Here is an 18,356-nt window from a genome sequence, read left to right as displayed (position 1 = left end):
TAAACAACAGAAGTTTTTGTCCTCACGTTACTGGAGGCTAGATGTCCAAGATCAATGTTGTTTCTTCTGAGGCCTCTCTCCTTGCCCTGCAGACAGCTGCCTTCTCGCTGTGTCCTCACGTGGTCTTTCCTCTGAGCACATGCACTCCTGGTGTCTCCTTGTGTGTCCAAATTTCCTCTTCTTACAGGGACACCAGTTGTATTGAATTAAGGCCCATCCTAACGGCCTCATTTTAACTGAATCACCTCTTTAAAGGTCCTATTTTCAAATACACAGTCATATTCTGAGGTACTGGGGGTTAGGACTTTAACATATAAATTTTGTTCAGCCCATAATAGGTGGGGGTAAAAACTCCACCTGTTGATTGGAGGAGACGCAAGTCACGCTGAAAATGAGCGTGGACAGTGGGGGAAATGACTGCAACCATTTTTGTAGAAAACGAAAAAAAAAACCCATACTGTCTGGTCCTCCAGACCTGGCCAGGCTTAGGCAGAGGCAATAGCCATGGGTGCCCTTTCTCACCAGCCTCTTCCTGGAGTTTATTGGTGACCCCAAGACCCCGGCCTGGAAGGGCTATCTTCTCGCCATGCTGATGTTCCTCTCCGCCTGCCTGCAAACACTGTTCGAGCAGCAGCACATGTACAGACTCAAGGTGCTACAGATGAGGCTGCGAATTGCCATCACGGGCCTGGTGTACAGAAAGGTGAGCCCCAGGGGAGAGGCGTGGCCTTTCCTCTCTCTCCATCCTGTCCCAATTTACAGACAAATGTTCCAGCCAAGAAGAGGAATGTCCCTGAACCGTTACTGTCATCAGTGCCTAAAACCACACTCATTCATCACTTTACTCATAGTTGCTCACACTACACCCTCACCTTCTTGGCTATTTCTATAAGGCCTTGCGTGATCTGACCCTGGGACCTCTCCTATCTGATTACATCACACACTTCCTTCACACTTCTTTCACTTTCCTCCAGCCCCACAGGTCTTCTTTCAGTTCCTCAAGCACACCAAACAACCTCCCACCTCAGGGCCTTTGCACTTGCTGTTCCCACTGCCTGGGCACCCTTTCCACAACTCTTCATGTAGTGAACACTCACCGCCCCCCCCACCGAGGATAAAGGGCTAACCTTCGGGCTGTGTGGAAACTGGATAAAGGTGGACTCTCAGCTATTTTACCAGGTAACACTGCTTGCAATTAAAATGACCCCTGACCCACTGGTAAATTGCATCTGGGCTGGAAGTTCGGCCAATGAACTGTGATACCTGGAGGTAAGCCATAGCATTGGGCTTCTCTCTGTGCAGTGATTCTTGTCCCCTTGGGGGACCTTGGAACCGAAACCCGTGAGGCTGCTGCTCTAAGAGATGTTGGCCCCTCTGGGGTCTGGAGCATCTGAGCAAGGGCAACCCAGTCCTGTGTAAGCCCCTTTCTCTCACACCTGAGCTGTCACTTGGGAAAGAAGGGGGCAAAGGGCCGTGTGAGTGGCTCCTGAGTTTCAGGCCACATCCCCCTGAGCACACTGGAGCTGGTGTGGCCTGTCCAGTCTTGGGAGTCCACACAAGGAGCTGAGGCTGCAGGAAGATGACCCGAAGCCTTTGCTCTTCCCATCCCCACCCTTGGGGCAGCCGCCTTCATCACCTGATGAGGTCATACCTCTCCACTCTGCCCTCTGGGTTGCTTCTGTTTTAACTGTGTCTTCTTATTTTCTGTATCTGGTGCTTTGACATCTGGGGTCTTGCTGACCCTGGAGGGATTGCCCCTCCGTCCCTCCCAGGGTCAGCCAGTTCCCAGAGATGCTAAGTGACTCATCTGAAAGCATCTCTTTCACATGCAAGCCAACCAATCCAGAGCTCACACCCCAACTGCCTCCTTTTTGGGCCCTAACACTCTAGGCCACTATCCCCTGCCCTAATCGCCCCAGGGCAGGGTACCAGACAATGAGGCCCAGCTCCTATGCCCAGAGCCTGGTGGAATTATTCAGACTAACCAATCCTAAGCCTGCTTACCCTGCCTGACCTTCCCATGAAAACCACAACAAGCTGTTGCCTGTGGTCCCCCCAACCCTGCAGCATCCTGGTGCTTCCCCAAGTGGCCCCCTCATAGCGTGGGGTGCCCCCTCCTCTTGAGATCTGTGAGTATAATAAACCCTCTTGTCAAGGGCAGTCTTCTCTGATCTGTGGGCTTGCCATGCCTGAATAATGGTAAAACCTATATTTTAAAACACTCCTTCAAGGCACTCATCATAATTACTATTAAAGGATGAACTATGTAAATCTTTATTTAATTTTGTTCCCAAGCTCAAACTCCACTCTGAAGAGAGCAAGTGCCCTGCCTCTGTTGATCACAGTACTCACCTCAGAGTGAGGCCCAGAGCAGGTGCTCAGTAAAGATTTGAAGATTTTTTTTCAGAATTTCTACACTCAATCATTTCCAGCTCACCACTTCACCCCCTCACTTCTTCTCTGACACACTCAGCAGAGAGAGGATTGCAAGTAGAACGTAGCATTCAACAGGCTGGAAGGGGTCCACTGTGACCCCAGAGTTAGGGCAAATTTGGGGCTGCCAGAAAACCAGCTTGGTGTCTGAGAGGCACACTGAATGCCTGCAGGGGTCAGTCTAACACCCTGTCTAGCCCATGTCGTGCCTCTGTCATCCTGGATTCCAATCCTGGCCCAGCCACTTACGAGCCCTCTGGCTTTGGGCAAATTGGTCAATTGCTCTGTGCCTCAGTTTCCTTAGCTGTGAAATGGGGTTAATAATTCCACATCTCATTGATTCTAGGCTCACTTTTTTTTCTCTTTTTAACTTCTGAAATCAAGATGTTTTAATTTAGTTGGCATTGATTTTTCTCCCATAGTGATACAAAAATAGAGAGTACTTTATCCACAGTGTTTTAGATTGAATGAAATATGGCAGTACCTGCTCCATACAGTTGTCTGATGTGCCCCATCGCAGAAAATGGGGAAACTGTTCATTTATTTAGCACGGTGCCTAGGATATAGCGCTCAGCAGGTGACCACCATTATCAGCATAAATCCAAGGTTTTTATGTAGTATGTTATTAATTGTTATTAGTCCAGTGCTTTAGGGGGTTCAGGGTATTTGCATTTTTGTCTTCTCCCTGGAGTCTCACAGTGGGAGGTTAGCTGAGGAGATTTTATTAGCCCATTTTACAGATGAGTGAACTGAGGCTCAGATGGTAAAGAAATCTGCCTCAGCCAGCAGGGGCAGCACAGCTTAGACCCCGGCCTGCTGGGTGGCTGTTCTCTTGCTCAGTCCAAGCCATGGGCCTCCCTCCTTCCGGGGCCCTTCCTCCCTCCATGGGTCTCCCTGCCTCCATGGTCCTCCCTAACTGCCCCTCACCCCCTCCTTCCCTCCTTCCTGACTCAGGTCTCCATCTTCTGCCTCTCCCAGGTCCTGGCTCTGTCCAGCAGCTCCAGAAAGGCCAGCGCAGTGGGGGACGTGGTCAACCTGGTGTCTGTGGACGTGCAGCGGCTGACCGAGAGCATCACCTACCTCAACGGGCTGTGGCTGCCGCTCATCTGGATCGTCATCTGCTTTCTCTACCTCTGGCAGGTGTGCTGGGGCAGAGGGAGCTGGGATTTGAGTTGAATCCTCCTCCTTCCTCTCCTCCTTAATCCTATCTCCATCTGCACACTGCGGACTGACCTAACAAGCAAAGTCTTAGACGAAGATGACCTTCACTTCACCTTGGGCAGGATGCTCACCTCTCGGGGCCTCAGTTTCCTCGTCTATATGATGATGATGGTGATGACATTGGCACTTTTTGGGTGTGATATCGGGGTACCAAGTGGGCAGATTAGGCACGTTTTGAAGTTACCAGTAATGGTAGGGCACCATCACCACCACCACTACCAACAACAAAAAACATGGAAAGAAAATTTAGGGGAAAGAATTTACTACTTGGTTTTCAAAAAGCATAAAGTAGCCAACCAGGCAAAAAAAAAAAAAAAAAAATCAGAACTTTTTCTAACTTTCTTACATCTGTTTTGTGGTGCAGGATTTTCTTTTTTCTTTTTAATTAAAATCACAGACTTTGTAGTGGGACTGCCTGGGTTTGAATCCTGCTTCACCACTTGCTAGTTGTGAAACCTCCTGGTAAGTAACTTAGCCTCTCCGTGACTCATTTTCTCATTGGCAAAGTGAGGATTGTAATTAACCAAAGTGCCCCAGCCCTTGAGTTGTTGAGGAATTAAATGAGCTAATACCTATGAAGCACTTTTATAGCATCTGGGACACAGCTATACCCTATAGGTGTTTAATTGTCTTGTTGGTTATGCATGGGGGTGGGGCAGTTCATTTGAAGATCTTCTTCAGCTCTGCTCCATGTGGGCTGGTGCCAGGCTCACAGACTTTTCTGTAAAGGAGCAGACTGTAGATATTTTAGATGTTAGGGGCCGTAGGGTCTCTCTCAAAACTATTTAACTCTGCCCTTCTAGTGCACAAGCAGCCACAGACAATACTAATCAAACAGGCCTAGTGGTGTTCCAATAAAATTACTTACGGACACTGAAGTTTGAATTTCATGTAATTTACACATATCATGAAATCATCTTCGTTTGATTTTCTTCAGTCATTTTAAAATGTAAGAACAATTAACAATCTTTGTACGGCTTGAGGTCGGCATATAAACAGGTGGAGAGATCTGGCCCATGTGCTGTGTTTCCCAGGCCCCTGGGTGGGTGTATCAACGGCATATTGATTGTGAGTGAGTGTGGAATGCTCCAGAATACCAGCTGTGTGTTATCATCATTATTGTACCTCTGCCACTGCCTCCAGTGCCCCCACCATAAGGGCTTGGGGCCTGGACACTTTTTGACTTGCTACCTTGCAGTCTAGGACCTAGCATACAGAGGGTGCTCAGCAAGTGCATAAACGTTAGCTGTTATTATTAGAGAGAAAGGGAGGAAGGACACTGGGGAAAATGCAGGGCAGTTAAGCAGGCCGACCCATGACTCAAGTGAAACTGCAGACAACACACCCGTCACTTTCCCTGACTCTTGGCAGGTGGTCCTAACGTCAGAAAATCACCAAGAGACCCTGGTAAAGGGGGAGGGGTAGGAATCGGGGTTGCTACTGTTAGCATTTGTAGCATTTTTGCCAGAGAGAGTTTATTTAACCTTCTGTTCACATTCCTTTGAATATTCTCCCAGCCCTGGCTGTAGGCAGGTGTTTGCCTTCTGGGCATCTCTCCATTTGGCCATTGGGAGGCGCAATTGCTGCATAAATGAAACACTGGCTTGCTAGGGCGTCAAGATTAGAAAGTAAACATTCTTAAGGGCTGAGAGGGGAAAATGAGACCCACAGACTGAAGAGGGGGGTGGGGCTTGTCTAGAGAATGGACCCAAATGACCTCAGGAGGAAGCTCACATCACAGCCACTTAAAAATCATTTACCCTTCTCGCCACCTCCACATTTTCCAGATAGAGAAACGAAAGAGGGAGGGAAGATAACTGTCCCAAGTCACAAAGCTGGGGGGTAGGGCTGCCAGACAAAATACGGGACGTCCAGTTAAAGATGAATTTCAGATAAACAGAAGAATTTCTTATTATAAGTATATCCCAAACATGACATGGGATATACTTATACTAAAAACTTATTTGCTGTTTATCTGAAATTCAGATTTCAGTGGGCAGGCAGTTAAATATATTTATTTGCTAAATCTGGCAACCCTTGTCAGGGGATAATCATTGATTGTATGACACCAGCACTCACTACAGGCAGTGGGAACAGCTCCATTTCCATTTAATGTGAGAAACTGCAGCTTAGGGAGGGTCAGTAACTTGCCCAAGGCCACACCAGGATGTGTAAAGTCAGGATTTGAACCCAGATCCCGATTCCAGAGTCTTGTCTTCACCGTTCTAGCCAGCCGCCGCCCTTGCCCTGCCCATCTAGGTGCATGACCCGTCTTGACCATGACCCTGCCCCCACTCCATCCTGTGAGGTGCGTCATTTCCCCCTCTCTCCCCTCCCTAACGAAGATGGACTCCATCTTCCACAGGTATTTCCTTCTAAGGAGCCCATGAGTCCTGGTCTCTATAACCCAGTGGCTGCCCTCATTGGACTGTCTGACACCTCCCTGCCTTAGGGCCCAAGTCTGAGCCTCCCCCCACCCCTGTACTGCCAGCTGGGCTTCTGGAATTGTCTCGTGACATCCTGCCCTTTGTCTCCAGCTTCTAGGACCCTCTGCCCTCACCGCCATCGCTGTCTTCCTGAGCCTCCTCCCTCTGAATTTCTTCATCACCAAGAAGAGGAACCACCATCAGGTTTGGCATTTGGAAGAAGGGACACTCCAGGCAGGAAGGGGGCGGGAAACCTGCAGGTCCTGGGTCCTGCACTGGTGCAGGGCAGTGGGGAGGAGAGAGGTGTGGGGTGGGCGTGGTGGCGGCTTGCGGCGGTTGCAGAGAAGGAAAATCCCAGACTTGTCCCTGTCCCCTCCTCTCTTCTTCCCTCTGGTCCCAGGAAGAGCAAATGAGGCAGAAGGACTCTCGGGCGCGGCTCACCAGCTGCATCCTCAGGAACGTGAGGACGGTCAAGTACCACGGCTGGGAGGGAGCCTTTCTGGACAGAGTCCTGCGCATCCGGGCCCAGGAGCTGGGCGCCTTGAGGACCTCCAGCCTCCTCTTCTCTGTGTCTCTGGTGTCCTTCCAAGTGTCCACATTTCTGGTGATGTCACTCTGGTCTCCCTGCAGAGCATGGACTGGGGGAGGGAGTGCTGGGGGTGGGGATAAGGGCTCCCCATATAGGATCACAGGGTCACCATCACACCGACTGACCATCACCTAGTGTGATCATCATATCAACGACACCTGGAACCAAAACACCACCAACCCCTGGAACAGAACCACACCCTAGTGACATCCGGAACTACAAATGCCACCAGGACCTAGAGCCCTCCATGGCTGTTGATACCTGCAACTTCAGAGTCATCTTCCCAGAGAGTCTAGAGTCACAAGTTCCACCCATGTCTAAAACCACAAAACTGCCACCAAGATGGAAAACTGTGGTGTCCCCCAAAGCCTGGAACCAAGAGTTTCTGATTCTTAGAACAGGGGTCACACGCACGCAACTCCTTTCATCAGTAGAAGAATTTGGGGGGAGATCTGGGTGGAGGGGAACCCATTCCCACATGGCAGGTGTGGCCACAAGGACCCCTGGAGATACCACAGCTGGCCTGCCTTTCCTGGCCACGTTTAGCAGCTCAATGTCACCTCCTGTGTCTCCCACCCAGGTGGCACTGGTTGTGTTTGCTATCCATACTCTGGTGGCCGAGGAGAATGCCATGGACGCTGAGAAGGCCTTCGTGACACTCACGGTTCTCAACATTCTCAACAAGGCCCAGGCTTTCCTGCCCTTCTCCATCCACTCCGTCGTCCAGGTGAGGTGGCAGGGAGGGGAGGCCGTCTTAGAGGAGCCTTGTAGGGGTGTAGCAGGCTGTGCCGGGGCAAGGAAACGAAGCAGGGAAAGAGACGGGAGGGCACAGGGAACAGCGAGAAGATGCCAGCAAACATCCTCAAAATAGGCAGCCTCACCTTTCCAGCAACTCCACATGCAAGAATTCAGTCTGGTTCCCTTTTTATACAAAGCAATTTCACTTCATTTCTCTTCCTCTACTGTCTGCACTCACACTGTGTGATGAAAATGAGAAAATTGGTCCAGCTGAGCCATCCCTATTTAACTATCCTTTCATCACAGAAGATGGGGTTGGGGCTGGGAGTGGAGAGGGTGCCTCCTGGTGGACAAAGTTTGCAATCATTCCTGATGACGGCCAACTGGAAAAGCCGCCATCCTCTTCCCGGGTCTGGTCTGCAGAATGGAAGCAAGGAGGTGGGAGGTCACCACTACCTCATTGTGTCAACCTCATGTGCATCGTTTTCCATGACCTAGAAAGCTTTGTGTTGATGCCTTGCAAATGTGTAGGACTCGGTAGTCCGGAAGCTTTCCCACCATCTTGAGGCACCCGACACCAGACATCTGAGTTCTTTTTTTGCCCTTATGGCACAGTTGACCTAGGGCTTTGGTTTTTCCAGGCCCGGGTGTCCTTTGACCGTCTGGCTGCCTTCCTCTGCCTGGAAGAAATTGACCCTGAGGCCATGGACTCAAGGTCCTGCAGATGTGGTGAGAGCTGAGTTCAGCAGGAAGGGGGTGGGAGGGATGAGGGAACCAGCAGAGCTCCCCCTTCCCACAGATGGAATGCCAGGATCCCAGCTGAGGGGCTGCCGGCATGTGATGGCATGTGCAGACCAGGCCATCGGCCGTGTGACTAGGAAACAGATGCCATGTAAGGACTCTCCCCTTGTACCTAAGAAAGCATCAAGCTGCTTACCTAGAAATCACCCACATGGTGATTAGAAGTGTATCCTGTGACATTGGTGCCTGAATCCAAATTCTGGCTTCAGCACTGACCCCAACATGGGTGACCTTGGCCAGTGATTAATCTCTCTGAGCCTCAGTGTTCCCATCTGCAAAATGGACATGATGATCATCACAGCACCTCTGCATAGGATTGCTGTGAGGGTTAAATGAGTCCTTTGAAGCATCGCAGTTAGAGCAGGGCCCTGCACAAAGTCAGCATTCAGTGCATTTTAGTTAGAATTATTATTAGGAAAGACCCCCACAGAAGTCAGCAAAGAGGCCTCTAAATAACCCAAAATTGCTGTTTCTGAGGCTCCTCACAGCTCTGGGCACGTTTTCAGCTGGGCAAAGCTTTGTTCAGCCAAATCAGTGTGATGCGGGCATTCAGAGGTGGGCTCTGCACTCAAATTCCAGGTCTGCCTCGCCCAGCTGTGTGGCCCTGGGCAGTAACTCCCCCACTGCCGGCTCTGTTCCCCACTGTGTCACCCCACCTCCACCAGGATCATCCTGAGGGCCACCAAAAGATAGCAGGTCCCCGGTCTCAGGAGCTGTCCAATAAATAGCTTAGGGTCCGTGATATCGTACCTTTATCCCCACAGGAGGGCCCCATGGACCCTGGACCAGAGACCCCTGAGGGTTATCTGAGTCATGACTTTGACACACCTGGTCACCTGCCTGCGGCCAGAGCCTCATACCGCCCCCCGCAGTCTCAGTCCCTGCTGTTCCCCCAAAGGTGTGTGACAGTGAGATTAACACAGACACCAACAGCTAATGTTGGCCAAGTGTTTACCACGAGCCAGCACATTCAAAGTGCTTTACTTAGTGGTGACCCCCTCTCTCCTCACCACAGCACTATGGGGTGGATACCTCTACGACCCACCCATTTTACAGATGGGAAAATGGAGAAGCATCCCCACACCCCAGACCATTAAGAAAGGACAAGACCCCAGAGTTGGGTGGCCAGATTCACAAAGAAAAACATAGGACTCCCAGTTAAATTTGAATTTCACATACTCAGAAAATAGGTTTTTTTAGTCTCAGTAGCTCCCATGCAATATGTGGCAGCATAATTATCCTAAAAAAGTACTCATTGTTTATCCAAAATTCAGATGTAACTGGGCGTCCTGCATTTTGTCTGCAACCCTCCCCTAGAGACCATCCAGTCCAGGGGGTGTCAACGGGTGTCAACCGCTCATTAGATGTAAGATTCTCAGGCCCCACCCCCATGGAGATTCTCATTTATTGGTTTGGGCTGAGCCATGGAGAGCTTTGTGTTTTAAAAAAATCTTTCCAGGTGATTCTAAATGTGTATTCAGTGTCCAAAACCACTAATCTGGCTCCTCCCTCATTATATAGATAAAATATCTGAGACCCAGGGACATAGGGAGACCATATGTCCCTGGTTACATCTGTGGTCCCAGTGAAATTAATAACACTCCCTTCACTCTCCAGAGTCCCGGATCAGGTGATAAATTGTATCAGAAGCCCACTAACCTTTTCTGTGAAGGACCCAATTGTACATAGTTAGGCTTTCCAAGGCCCTTTGTTCTCTGTTGTAACTGCTCACCTTTGCCTTTGTAGTGTGAAAGCAGCCATAGCACTACATAAATGAATGGGCATGGCTGTGTTCCAATAAAACTTTATAAAAATAGGCAGCAGACAGGATCTGGCCCCTGGGCCATGGTTTGCCGACCCCTGAGTTGTATAACCATCCGGCAGGGAGAGAATATGACCACCACAGGGTCACACACAAGCCAGTGAGTGGAGGGACAGTTTGTTTAGTGGAAGAGATTTCCTGTTGCCTGGGGGTCTCTTAGAGGAGGGGCCAGCTGGGAGCATCTCTTATAACTGGTCTTTTATGCCCTGCAGCCACTGGAGAGGATTACATCAGAATACAGGAAGGCACCTTCGCTTGGTCCCTGGAAAGCCCTCCCTGCCTGCACAGGTACAGGTGGTTTCCCTGGTAACAACCTTCCTGTTGCCGTTGACGAAGTGGGAGAGGATGGGAAAGCTGGGAAAGGGAGAGCTCCTGCCCACGGAGGGGGAACAGGGCATCTGAGCCTCGCCCAACAGGGAGGAGATGGCTCTCTGGTCCCCAGGCTGGTCACGATGATGCCAAGGGAAGCCTGGCCAAGAACAGCCCCAAGGCCCGGCCCAGTTAGCTGTGGGCGCGTCTGTGCCTCCTGTGTCAGACTGGTCATTGTCACCTCCAGCCCCCAACTATTTGGCTGGGTCTCTGTGGCAGAAAACCCCAGCCAACCCCAAAACTCCCTATGAAGGGAAAGAAAACACCCGGGGCCGTATTTGTGTTTCTTGTCATTTGCTCATTTCATTGTATTTATTGAGCACTTGCTATGTGCCAGGCCTTGTTCTAGGAACTGGGAATAGAGTGAAGAAAACAGACAAGAACCCTGTGCTCTTGGGGCTGATGTTCTGATCGGGCGTGGGGTGGAGCACAAATGAGAAACCAGGGTCGGGAGGCAGAGCACGATGTCAAGGGAGGGGTGTATGCGGTGAGGGAAGGCTTGGCATTTAAACAGAGGTCAAATGAGGGGAAGGAATGAGCCTTGCACTTGTCTGGGAGAGGAGCTTTCTAAGCAGTGGGAACAGCAAGCGCAAAGGTCCTGAGGCAGGAGTATGCCTGGACCCAGGATTCTCCACCTCAGCACTACTGACGTTCAGGGCTGGATACTTCTTTGTCATGGGGGCTGTCCTGTGCACTGTAGCATGATTAGCAGAACCCCCAGTATCTACCCACTAGATTCCAGCAGCAGCCACGCCAGGTATAACAACTGAAAGTGTCTCTAGACATTGTCACGTGTCACCTGCAGGGCACAATCCCCCCAGGTGTGTTTGGGAAGCAGGAAGTCAGCATGGCCGCAGCAATGGGATGCTGGGTGTCCTTCATGATTGTTAGGACCTCAGCTTTCACCCTGAGTAAAACAGGAACTGCCGGGGGCTTCAGCGGGAGAGTGTCATGAGCCGGCTTGGGTTTGAACAGGTCCCTTGGGCCCCTGCATGGAGGACAGACTGCAAGACACAGAAAGGGGCGGGGAGCGAGGGCAGAAACAGGAAGAGCGGTGAGGAGCTTGTAACAATGACCTGGGCAAGAGGAGATGCTGGTTAAACTTCCTGCCCAATAAACCCTGTGTGAGTGCGGGTACATGTGTACACATGGGTATACATGCGTGCGTGCAGATGTGTGTGTGCACGGGCATGTGTGAGAGCATGTTTGTGTGCATGCACTTGTGTGTGCATGGATTGTGTATATGTTGTGTGCATATGTCTGTACACACGTATGGTGTGCATATGTGCACTTGTGTGAGGGTGTGTATCTGTGTGTGTGCAGTCTGTGTATGTAGTATATGTGTGCACAGACACATGTGCCCTATGTGTGCTTGCATGTGTGCATCTGTGTACATGCATGCATGCATGTGTGGTGCAGTGAGTGTGCACATACATGTGTGCGTGCATGTATGTGGGCACATGTACGATCACATGCAGGATGGCTGCTCGCATGGCCAGACAGGGATAGGGAGAGGGAAGGATGGCCCCCAGACATCCTCTTAGTGACCCCCCCACCCCAGGTGTGTCATCAGCAGCCAAGGCTGGCTCTGTCTGGGGTTCACCAATTCTGCGCAGACTCGGGCTGAATCCTACCCAGGGACATGTCACCCCTTCTGTGTTGCCAGGATCAACCTCACGGTGCCCCAGGGCTGCCTGCTGGCTGTCGTTGGTCCAGTGGGGGCAGGAAAGTCCTCCCTGCTCTCCGCCCTCCTTGGGGAGCTGTCAAAGGTGGAGGGGTCCGTGAGCATCAAGGTGAGGCCGCACCCCTGCCTGTCTGCTGGAATGTCCCCGTCTCTGCTCCTCCCTGTTCCCCGTCTCACAGCTAAGCTCCCTGCTGCCTTCCACCACCATCAAGAGCCCAGCTCCCACCTTTCCTCCTCCGTCCCCATCAGCCTCCTTGTGTTTTAGGGTCCGGTGGCTTACGTGCCGCAGGAGGCCTGGGTCCAGAACATGTCCGTGGTAGACAACGTGTGCTTCGGGCAGGAGCTGGACTTGCCGTGGCTGGAGAGGGTCCTGGAGGCCTGTGCCCTGTGGCCAGACGTGGGCAGCTTCCCTGCAGGAGTCCACACCCAAACTGGGGAGCAGGTGAGGGTCTCAGGGCCTTCTTGGGGCAGGGAGGCATGGTGGCTGAGGGCAATTTACCACCCTGACCTGTGGGCGGTGTGGTGGGAGGGTCACTGGGGGGGGGGGGAAGGGAGGTAGGGGAGAAAAGGGGCCCAGCTCAGAGCCAAGCACATAGCAGGTGCTCAATAAATAGTTATTAATGAGTGAATGGTTGAAAATAGAGACCGAGGAGAGGCTGGGAGACGTGGCAGGGCTTGGTGGTGAGGGGCTCTCCAACAACTGGGAATGAGGTGACCCAGGCTCCTGCCTTGCCTCTCTGGGTGACACTGGTCAAATTGCTTCCCCTCTCTGGACCTCACCAAAGGGTCTGGGCAGAGATGTCCAATAAACAGGATGTATGCATCCAGAGCTATGGGTTGGGCGGGGATTGGCAACTTATGACCCACAGGTCGAATCTGGCCCACCGTCTGGGTTTGTAAATAAAGTTTTATTGGGACCCAGCCATGCACATTCATTTACCTGTGGTCCATGGCTGCTCTTGCACGATAAGGGCAGAGATGAGCAGTTGTGACAGAGACCAGGGCAGTGGGGGTGGCGTGGTGTGCCCACAAAGCTTTAAATAGTTACTTTCTGGTCCTTTACAGAAAACACTTGCTGACCCCCAGATTAGGGAATTGAGAATGGAAAAGTGAAAGTTTAAGTTAAGTAAATGGGTGAGGTTTCCTCTAGGGAAGAGGAGAGGGTCCTGGAAAGGGTCTGGAGGAGCCAGAGAGATCAGCTGAGAAGGAACATCTAGGGAGGAGGATGAGGCATCGTGCAGCCAAGGGAAGGGGGATTCAGAAGGAGGGGGGTGCCTGCTGCCGGCTACGTCTGTCCAGCTGTGTCACATCCTAAACCAAACATGATTTCCCGTTACCTCCTCCCCCGAAGCTCGCCCCATCCTGGGTGATGGAAGCTCCGTCCTTCCAGAGCTCAGATCCAAAACCTTGGTGTCCTCCTCGATTCCTCTCTTTTTCTTACACCCATATCTAATTCATCAGCAAATCCTGTTGGATCCACCTTTGAGGCAGATCCAGAATGTTCCAGTCCCCACATCAGCCCTCCCCACATTGCTGCAGGAGCCCCTGGCTGCCCTTCTTGCTTCTGTCCTCACCCCTAATAGGCTAATCCCAGTGCAGCAGCCAAAGGGATTCTTTTCAGACCTGTCAGTTCATGTCCTTTGTCTGCTCAGAACCCTCCAGGTCTCCCCATCCCCTCAGAGTCATAGCCACAGTGCTGACCATCACTGACAAGGCGCACCCCCACGATCTGACCCCAGTTATCTCCGACTTCATCTCCCATCATGCTCTCTTTTTCCTGCTTCTCTCCAGCCACATGGATCTCCACGATGTTCCTCAAACACCCAAAGTATGCTCCTACCTCAGGGCCTTTGCACCTGCTGTTCTGTCTGCTTGTAAAGCTGTTTCTCAGGAGTTCACATGGTTCATCCCGTCAAGTCTCTTAGTGGAGAGTGGCTTTCCCTGACCACCTTACCCAGCACAGCAACCCTGCTCATGCCAGTACACCCTACACCCTTCCCCTGCTCTATTATTCTTCATGGTGTATAACACCATCTGATAGGTGATAACATTTTATGTGTTTGTTTATTGATTATCTCTCTCCCACCCCACCCTCATTAGAGTGACGGATCCATGAAAGCAGGGATGAGGTTTTGTTCATTGCTGTTTCCCCAGAGCCTAGAACACTGCTGGGTACATAATAGCCATGCAGTAAATATGAGTGGAATGAATGAATAAGTGAAAGAACAAAAGGAAGGAAGAGAGGAAGGGAATGAAAGAAAGAAAGAAAGAAAGAAAGAAAGAAAGAAAGAAAGAAGGAAGGAAAGGAAGGAAGGAAGGAAGGAAGGAAGGAGGAAGGAAGGAAGGAAGGAAGGAAGGAAAGAAAGAAAGAAAGAAAGAAAGAAAGAAAGAAAGAAAGAAAGAAAGAAAAAGAAAGAAAATAAGGACTGAAAAGCTACCGCTGGATTAGGCAACAGTGGAGTGACCAGTGTCCTTGAGGAAGGCTGTTATCAGTGGAGAAATGGGAACAGAAGCCAGACTCAAGTGGAGGGAGCAGTGAGTGCAGGAAGCTTGTCTGGAAAGGGGAGAAGCCAGGCAGGGTGAAAGCTGGGGGGATGTTGGCTTGAGAGCAAATGTTTCAAGCTGGAGGTGGCCCTAGAGGACAGGCACCATGAGCCATAGCTCACTCTGATGAGCAGACCTGGCCCCCGTCACACCGGCTTCACCCAGCAGGCGTAGACGCAGGTCCCTGTCTCTCTCTTGTGGCCACAGGGCATGAATCTCTCTGGGGGCCAGAAGCAGCGGCTGAGCCTGGCCCGGGCTGTGTACAGGAAGGCTGCTGTGTACCTGCTGGATGACCCCCTGGCAGCCCTGGATGCCCATGTCGGCCAGCATGTCTTCAACCAGGTCATCGGGCCTGAAGGGCTGCTCCAGGGAACGGTAAGTTTGGGAAAATGTCTCAGAGGGCATAAAGCAAAGGCAGAGAAAGTCCTAACCCAAGTCTGCTCACCACCATCCTCCATGAATCCAATGGTCCTCTTTGTAATGGTCAGCTTTTGCGTGACAATGCTGCATAACAACCCCCAAATGTCAGTGGCTCACAGCAGCAGTCATTTCTTTTTTTTTTTGGCTGCGCTGGGTCTTCATTGCTGCACGGGCTTTCTCTAGTTACAGTGAGCAGGGGCTACTCTTTGTTGCGGTGCACGGGCTTCTCATTGTGGTGGCTTCTCTTGTTGCGGAGCACAGGCTCTAGGTGCACAGGCTTCAGTAGTTATGGCACATGGGTCCTAGAGCGCAGGCTCAGTAGTTGTGGCACATGGGCTTTGTTGCTCCATGGCATGTGGGATCTTCCCAGACCAGGGATCAAACCCGTGTCCCCTGCATTGGCAGGCGGATTCTTAACCACTGCACCACCAGGGAAGTCCGAGCAGTCATTTCTTGCTTCTGGGTCTGTGGTTAAACTACCACAGCTCTGCCTCAGGTCATTGGCCAGGTTCAGCTGAACTCCGTGTCTTCTGGTTTCGAGACAGGTTGAAGGAGTCCCTTTATTTCACTGTTGGGACGTGCTATTTTTGAGAAAAAGGGCAGGAGCACAAGAAGGAGAGCTTTCCCCACTCTGAGCCCCAGGACCCTCCCAGCCCATTCCCCCAGCTCTGGAACAGTGGTCAAGTGCATGAGTGTAAATTCCATCCCTTCCTGCCCAGACACGGATTCTCGTCACCCATGCGCTCCACGTCCTGCGCCAGGCTGATTGGATCGTGGTGCTGGAAGATGGGGCCATTGCAGAGATGGGTTCCTTCCAGGAGCTTCTGCACAGGAAGGGGACCCTGGCGGGCCTTCTGGATGGAGCCAGACAGCCAGGAGATGGAGGAGAAGGAGGTACTGGCTGGGCTTTGCTGGTTCTCTGTGCCTGGCTTCTGCCACGCTTGGGGAGAAGGTTCCACAGATTCCACTGGCCAGAGTGGAGCACTCTGGCCACACCCTCCCTGCAGGCCCAGGCCTGGAGGCAGATGCCTCTCCCACAAGGCCACCCATCCCCCAGTAAGAGCCAGTGGCACCTTCTATGAGCCAGGGGCTATACTAAGTGCTTCTGTAAACATGCATTGTCTCATTTGGTCTCCACAACACCCCTGGGAGACACCTGCAATTATGACTGCCACTTTTCAGATGAGCAACTCAGGCCAAAGAGAGTTAAATAATTTGCCCAAGGTCACCAGATTAGAACTTGGGTGTGTTCAACTCCAGGGTCTGTGCTTGAAACTGCTACAGAGACTGAGCAAAGAGGTCATTTGGTGCCTTGAGGCCAGAGGCCCCCAACATGCCAGCTAGGGCTTCTACTAAACCAGAGAACACGGTGCCCGCTGGAAAAATGACAGTGTTCTGGAAGTGAAGTCAGTGATCCAAGCGCAGCCACAGTGAGTGATAAAGAACAGCCAGGGGCCCCTCCATTCACTCATTTAATCACCACTTAGCTGCTATGAGGTCAGTACTGTACTTAGCTCCATTTTATAGATGAGGACTGAGGCCCAGAAGTTAAGGAACTCGTCCAAGTCTACCTGGCTCATAAGTGGCAGTGTTGGGCTTTGAACCTCCAACTGCAGGCTGTGTGCTGCCCCTGCATGACAGAGGGGGTCTCACAGCCAGGTCCCCCGTCCCAGGCTCTGCCTCCTCTGTTGAGCCCTGGCTCACCCTGATAAAAACCCTAAGTGTTGGTTCCCGGTGTCAACCTCCTGCAGCTTGAAGATGGAACCCTCCCGGCTTGGGGGATGGTGGGCAGGAGGGTCCTTCCCTGGGGGAGATGACACCTGAGGTTGGGTGAGAGCTACCTGGAAAAGAACATTGCAGACACAATGAATTGCTTATGCAAGGGTACTGGGGAGCTGTTGGACTATGTGCAGTGTTTACTGCTGTTTGCCAGCCCCAAGTTCATAGCAGATGCTTGATTATATTTGCCAAGTGAATAAGTGAACGAATGAATAATGTTCCTGGAAGAACCCAGGGAGGATGGAGAGAGGGAGAAGGAGCCAGATGAGAGAAAATGGATGCTCAGCGAGTGAAAGCTGCACAGCCAGTGGGTGTCCAAGCTGGCATCCGGACCCCGAGGTACCGACCCCCATCGAGTGACATGGCACCCTTGACCCTGCAGAAGCAGAACCCCCGGCCAGTGCCAAGGACCGCAGAGGCTCTGCTGGAGGTGGGAGGCCCGAGGGTGGGCCAGAGAGGTGAGTTTGCTCTGGTGCAGAGCTTGGGGAGGGCACAAAAGCCGAGGCTGAAGCAAGGCGGCTGTGTCACCACCTGCATCTCAGGCAGGTAGGGGGCGGCCACAACCATTCTGGATTGAACATCTGCTTAAGCCCACCATGGGGCTCAGCTGTGGGATAACTCACCAGAGACTATCTGACAATCAATTAGCCACACTGATTAAGTCCCCACATGTTCTGTTCACAGGATGACCAGTTTGCCCTCAGATGTGATGAATCCCCTAAAGTTTGTCAGAGTTGTCTCATGGCTGGAGTGGGGCAGGGCCAGCTCCAAAGAAGGATCCACGCCATAGCTGTTAATGTCCGTGCCAGGCCCTGTCATTCATGCTTTGAAGGACATCAGCATCACTTGGTGCTGGTGGGGGTCACCAGGAGGAGGCCTGCTGTCCCCTTTTCTCAAGCCCCCTTTAGCCAGGCCATAGCTGGACTCCTGTGCTCTCCCTTTTTATGGAAAGTGACCTTGTGAAACAGAACAACAGACCACTGGGAGCCAGAGAGTGTGAGCTTAAGTGCCAGCTTGTTAGGGAACTACAGGCGGAGCTGGAGGGCCCTCGGTCCCTGAGGTTGGGCCCCAGTTCCTCCCATCCCAGCTAGCCAGCCAGAGTACTCCTGGGCCACACACTGGACCGGCCCGCCGTCTTCACAGTGCACAGTATCCTAAGTAAGACCAGATAGGTAGATAATAGGTAGAGAGGTAAGTAGGTAGGTAGACAAATAGGGTGACAGATAGACAAACAGATAGATGATGAATGGATGAATAGATAGATAGATGATAGGTAGAGTTCATAGACAGACAGACAGACAGATAGATGTAGGTAGATAAATATTGTATTGGAAAAACCTGCTAGTCTTCCCTCTTTCTCTCCACTACTCTCACACAACTACAACATTCACTCTGACACCAGATGGGTGCCCCCTGCCCCCCCGCAAACCTTCACACCAAGCAATTCTCCACAACTCAGTTCTGACACTGTCTATCTGGAGATGTCAAATCCCACAGGTTAAGGGCTCAGTCCCTCAAGTCTGCTCCCCC

General features: G+C 51.7%; 1 protein-coding gene across 4 annotated transcripts in view; it reads left to right on the top strand.

Annotated features, from left to right (window-relative positions):
- Positions 1-18,356, top strand: part of ABCC6 (ATP binding cassette subfamily C member 6) — a 61,485-nt gene that overhangs the window by 17,439 nt on the left and 25,690 nt on the right. For 3 of the 4 annotated variants that reach the window (XM_059896081.1, XM_059896079.1, XM_059896078.1), the window contains 12 exons: positions 526-703; positions 3,412-3,573; positions 6,192-6,284; positions 6,481-6,684; positions 7,250-7,396; positions 8,049-8,136; positions 10,243-10,318; positions 12,066-12,192; positions 12,349-12,525; positions 14,835-15,002; positions 15,767-15,941; positions 17,209-17,284. In XM_059896081.1, the coding sequence (XP_059752064.1) occupies positions 526-703; positions 3,412-3,573; positions 6,192-6,284; positions 6,481-6,684; positions 7,250-7,396; positions 8,049-8,136; positions 10,243-10,318; positions 12,066-12,192; positions 12,349-12,525; positions 14,835-15,002; positions 15,767-15,941; positions 17,209-17,284 (1,671 nt within the window). The remainder of the gene's footprint in view (positions 1-525; positions 704-3,411; positions 3,574-6,191; positions 6,285-6,480; positions 6,685-7,249; positions 7,397-8,048; positions 8,137-10,242; positions 10,319-12,065; positions 12,193-12,348; positions 12,526-14,834; positions 15,003-15,766; positions 15,942-17,208; positions 17,285-18,356) is intronic. The other variant, XM_059896080.1, reaches the window with a different exon arrangement.

The sequence above is a fragment of the Balaenoptera ricei genome, chromosome 15 (genome assembly GCF_028023285.1).
Source record: "Balaenoptera ricei isolate mBalRic1 chromosome 15, mBalRic1.hap2, whole genome shotgun sequence".
Classification (NCBI taxonomy): Eukaryota; Metazoa; Chordata; class Mammalia; order Artiodactyla; family Balaenopteridae; genus Balaenoptera; species Balaenoptera ricei.
The sequence above is the reverse complement of the archived record's forward strand: the minus strand, read 5'-3'. Positions and strand labels throughout refer to the sequence as shown.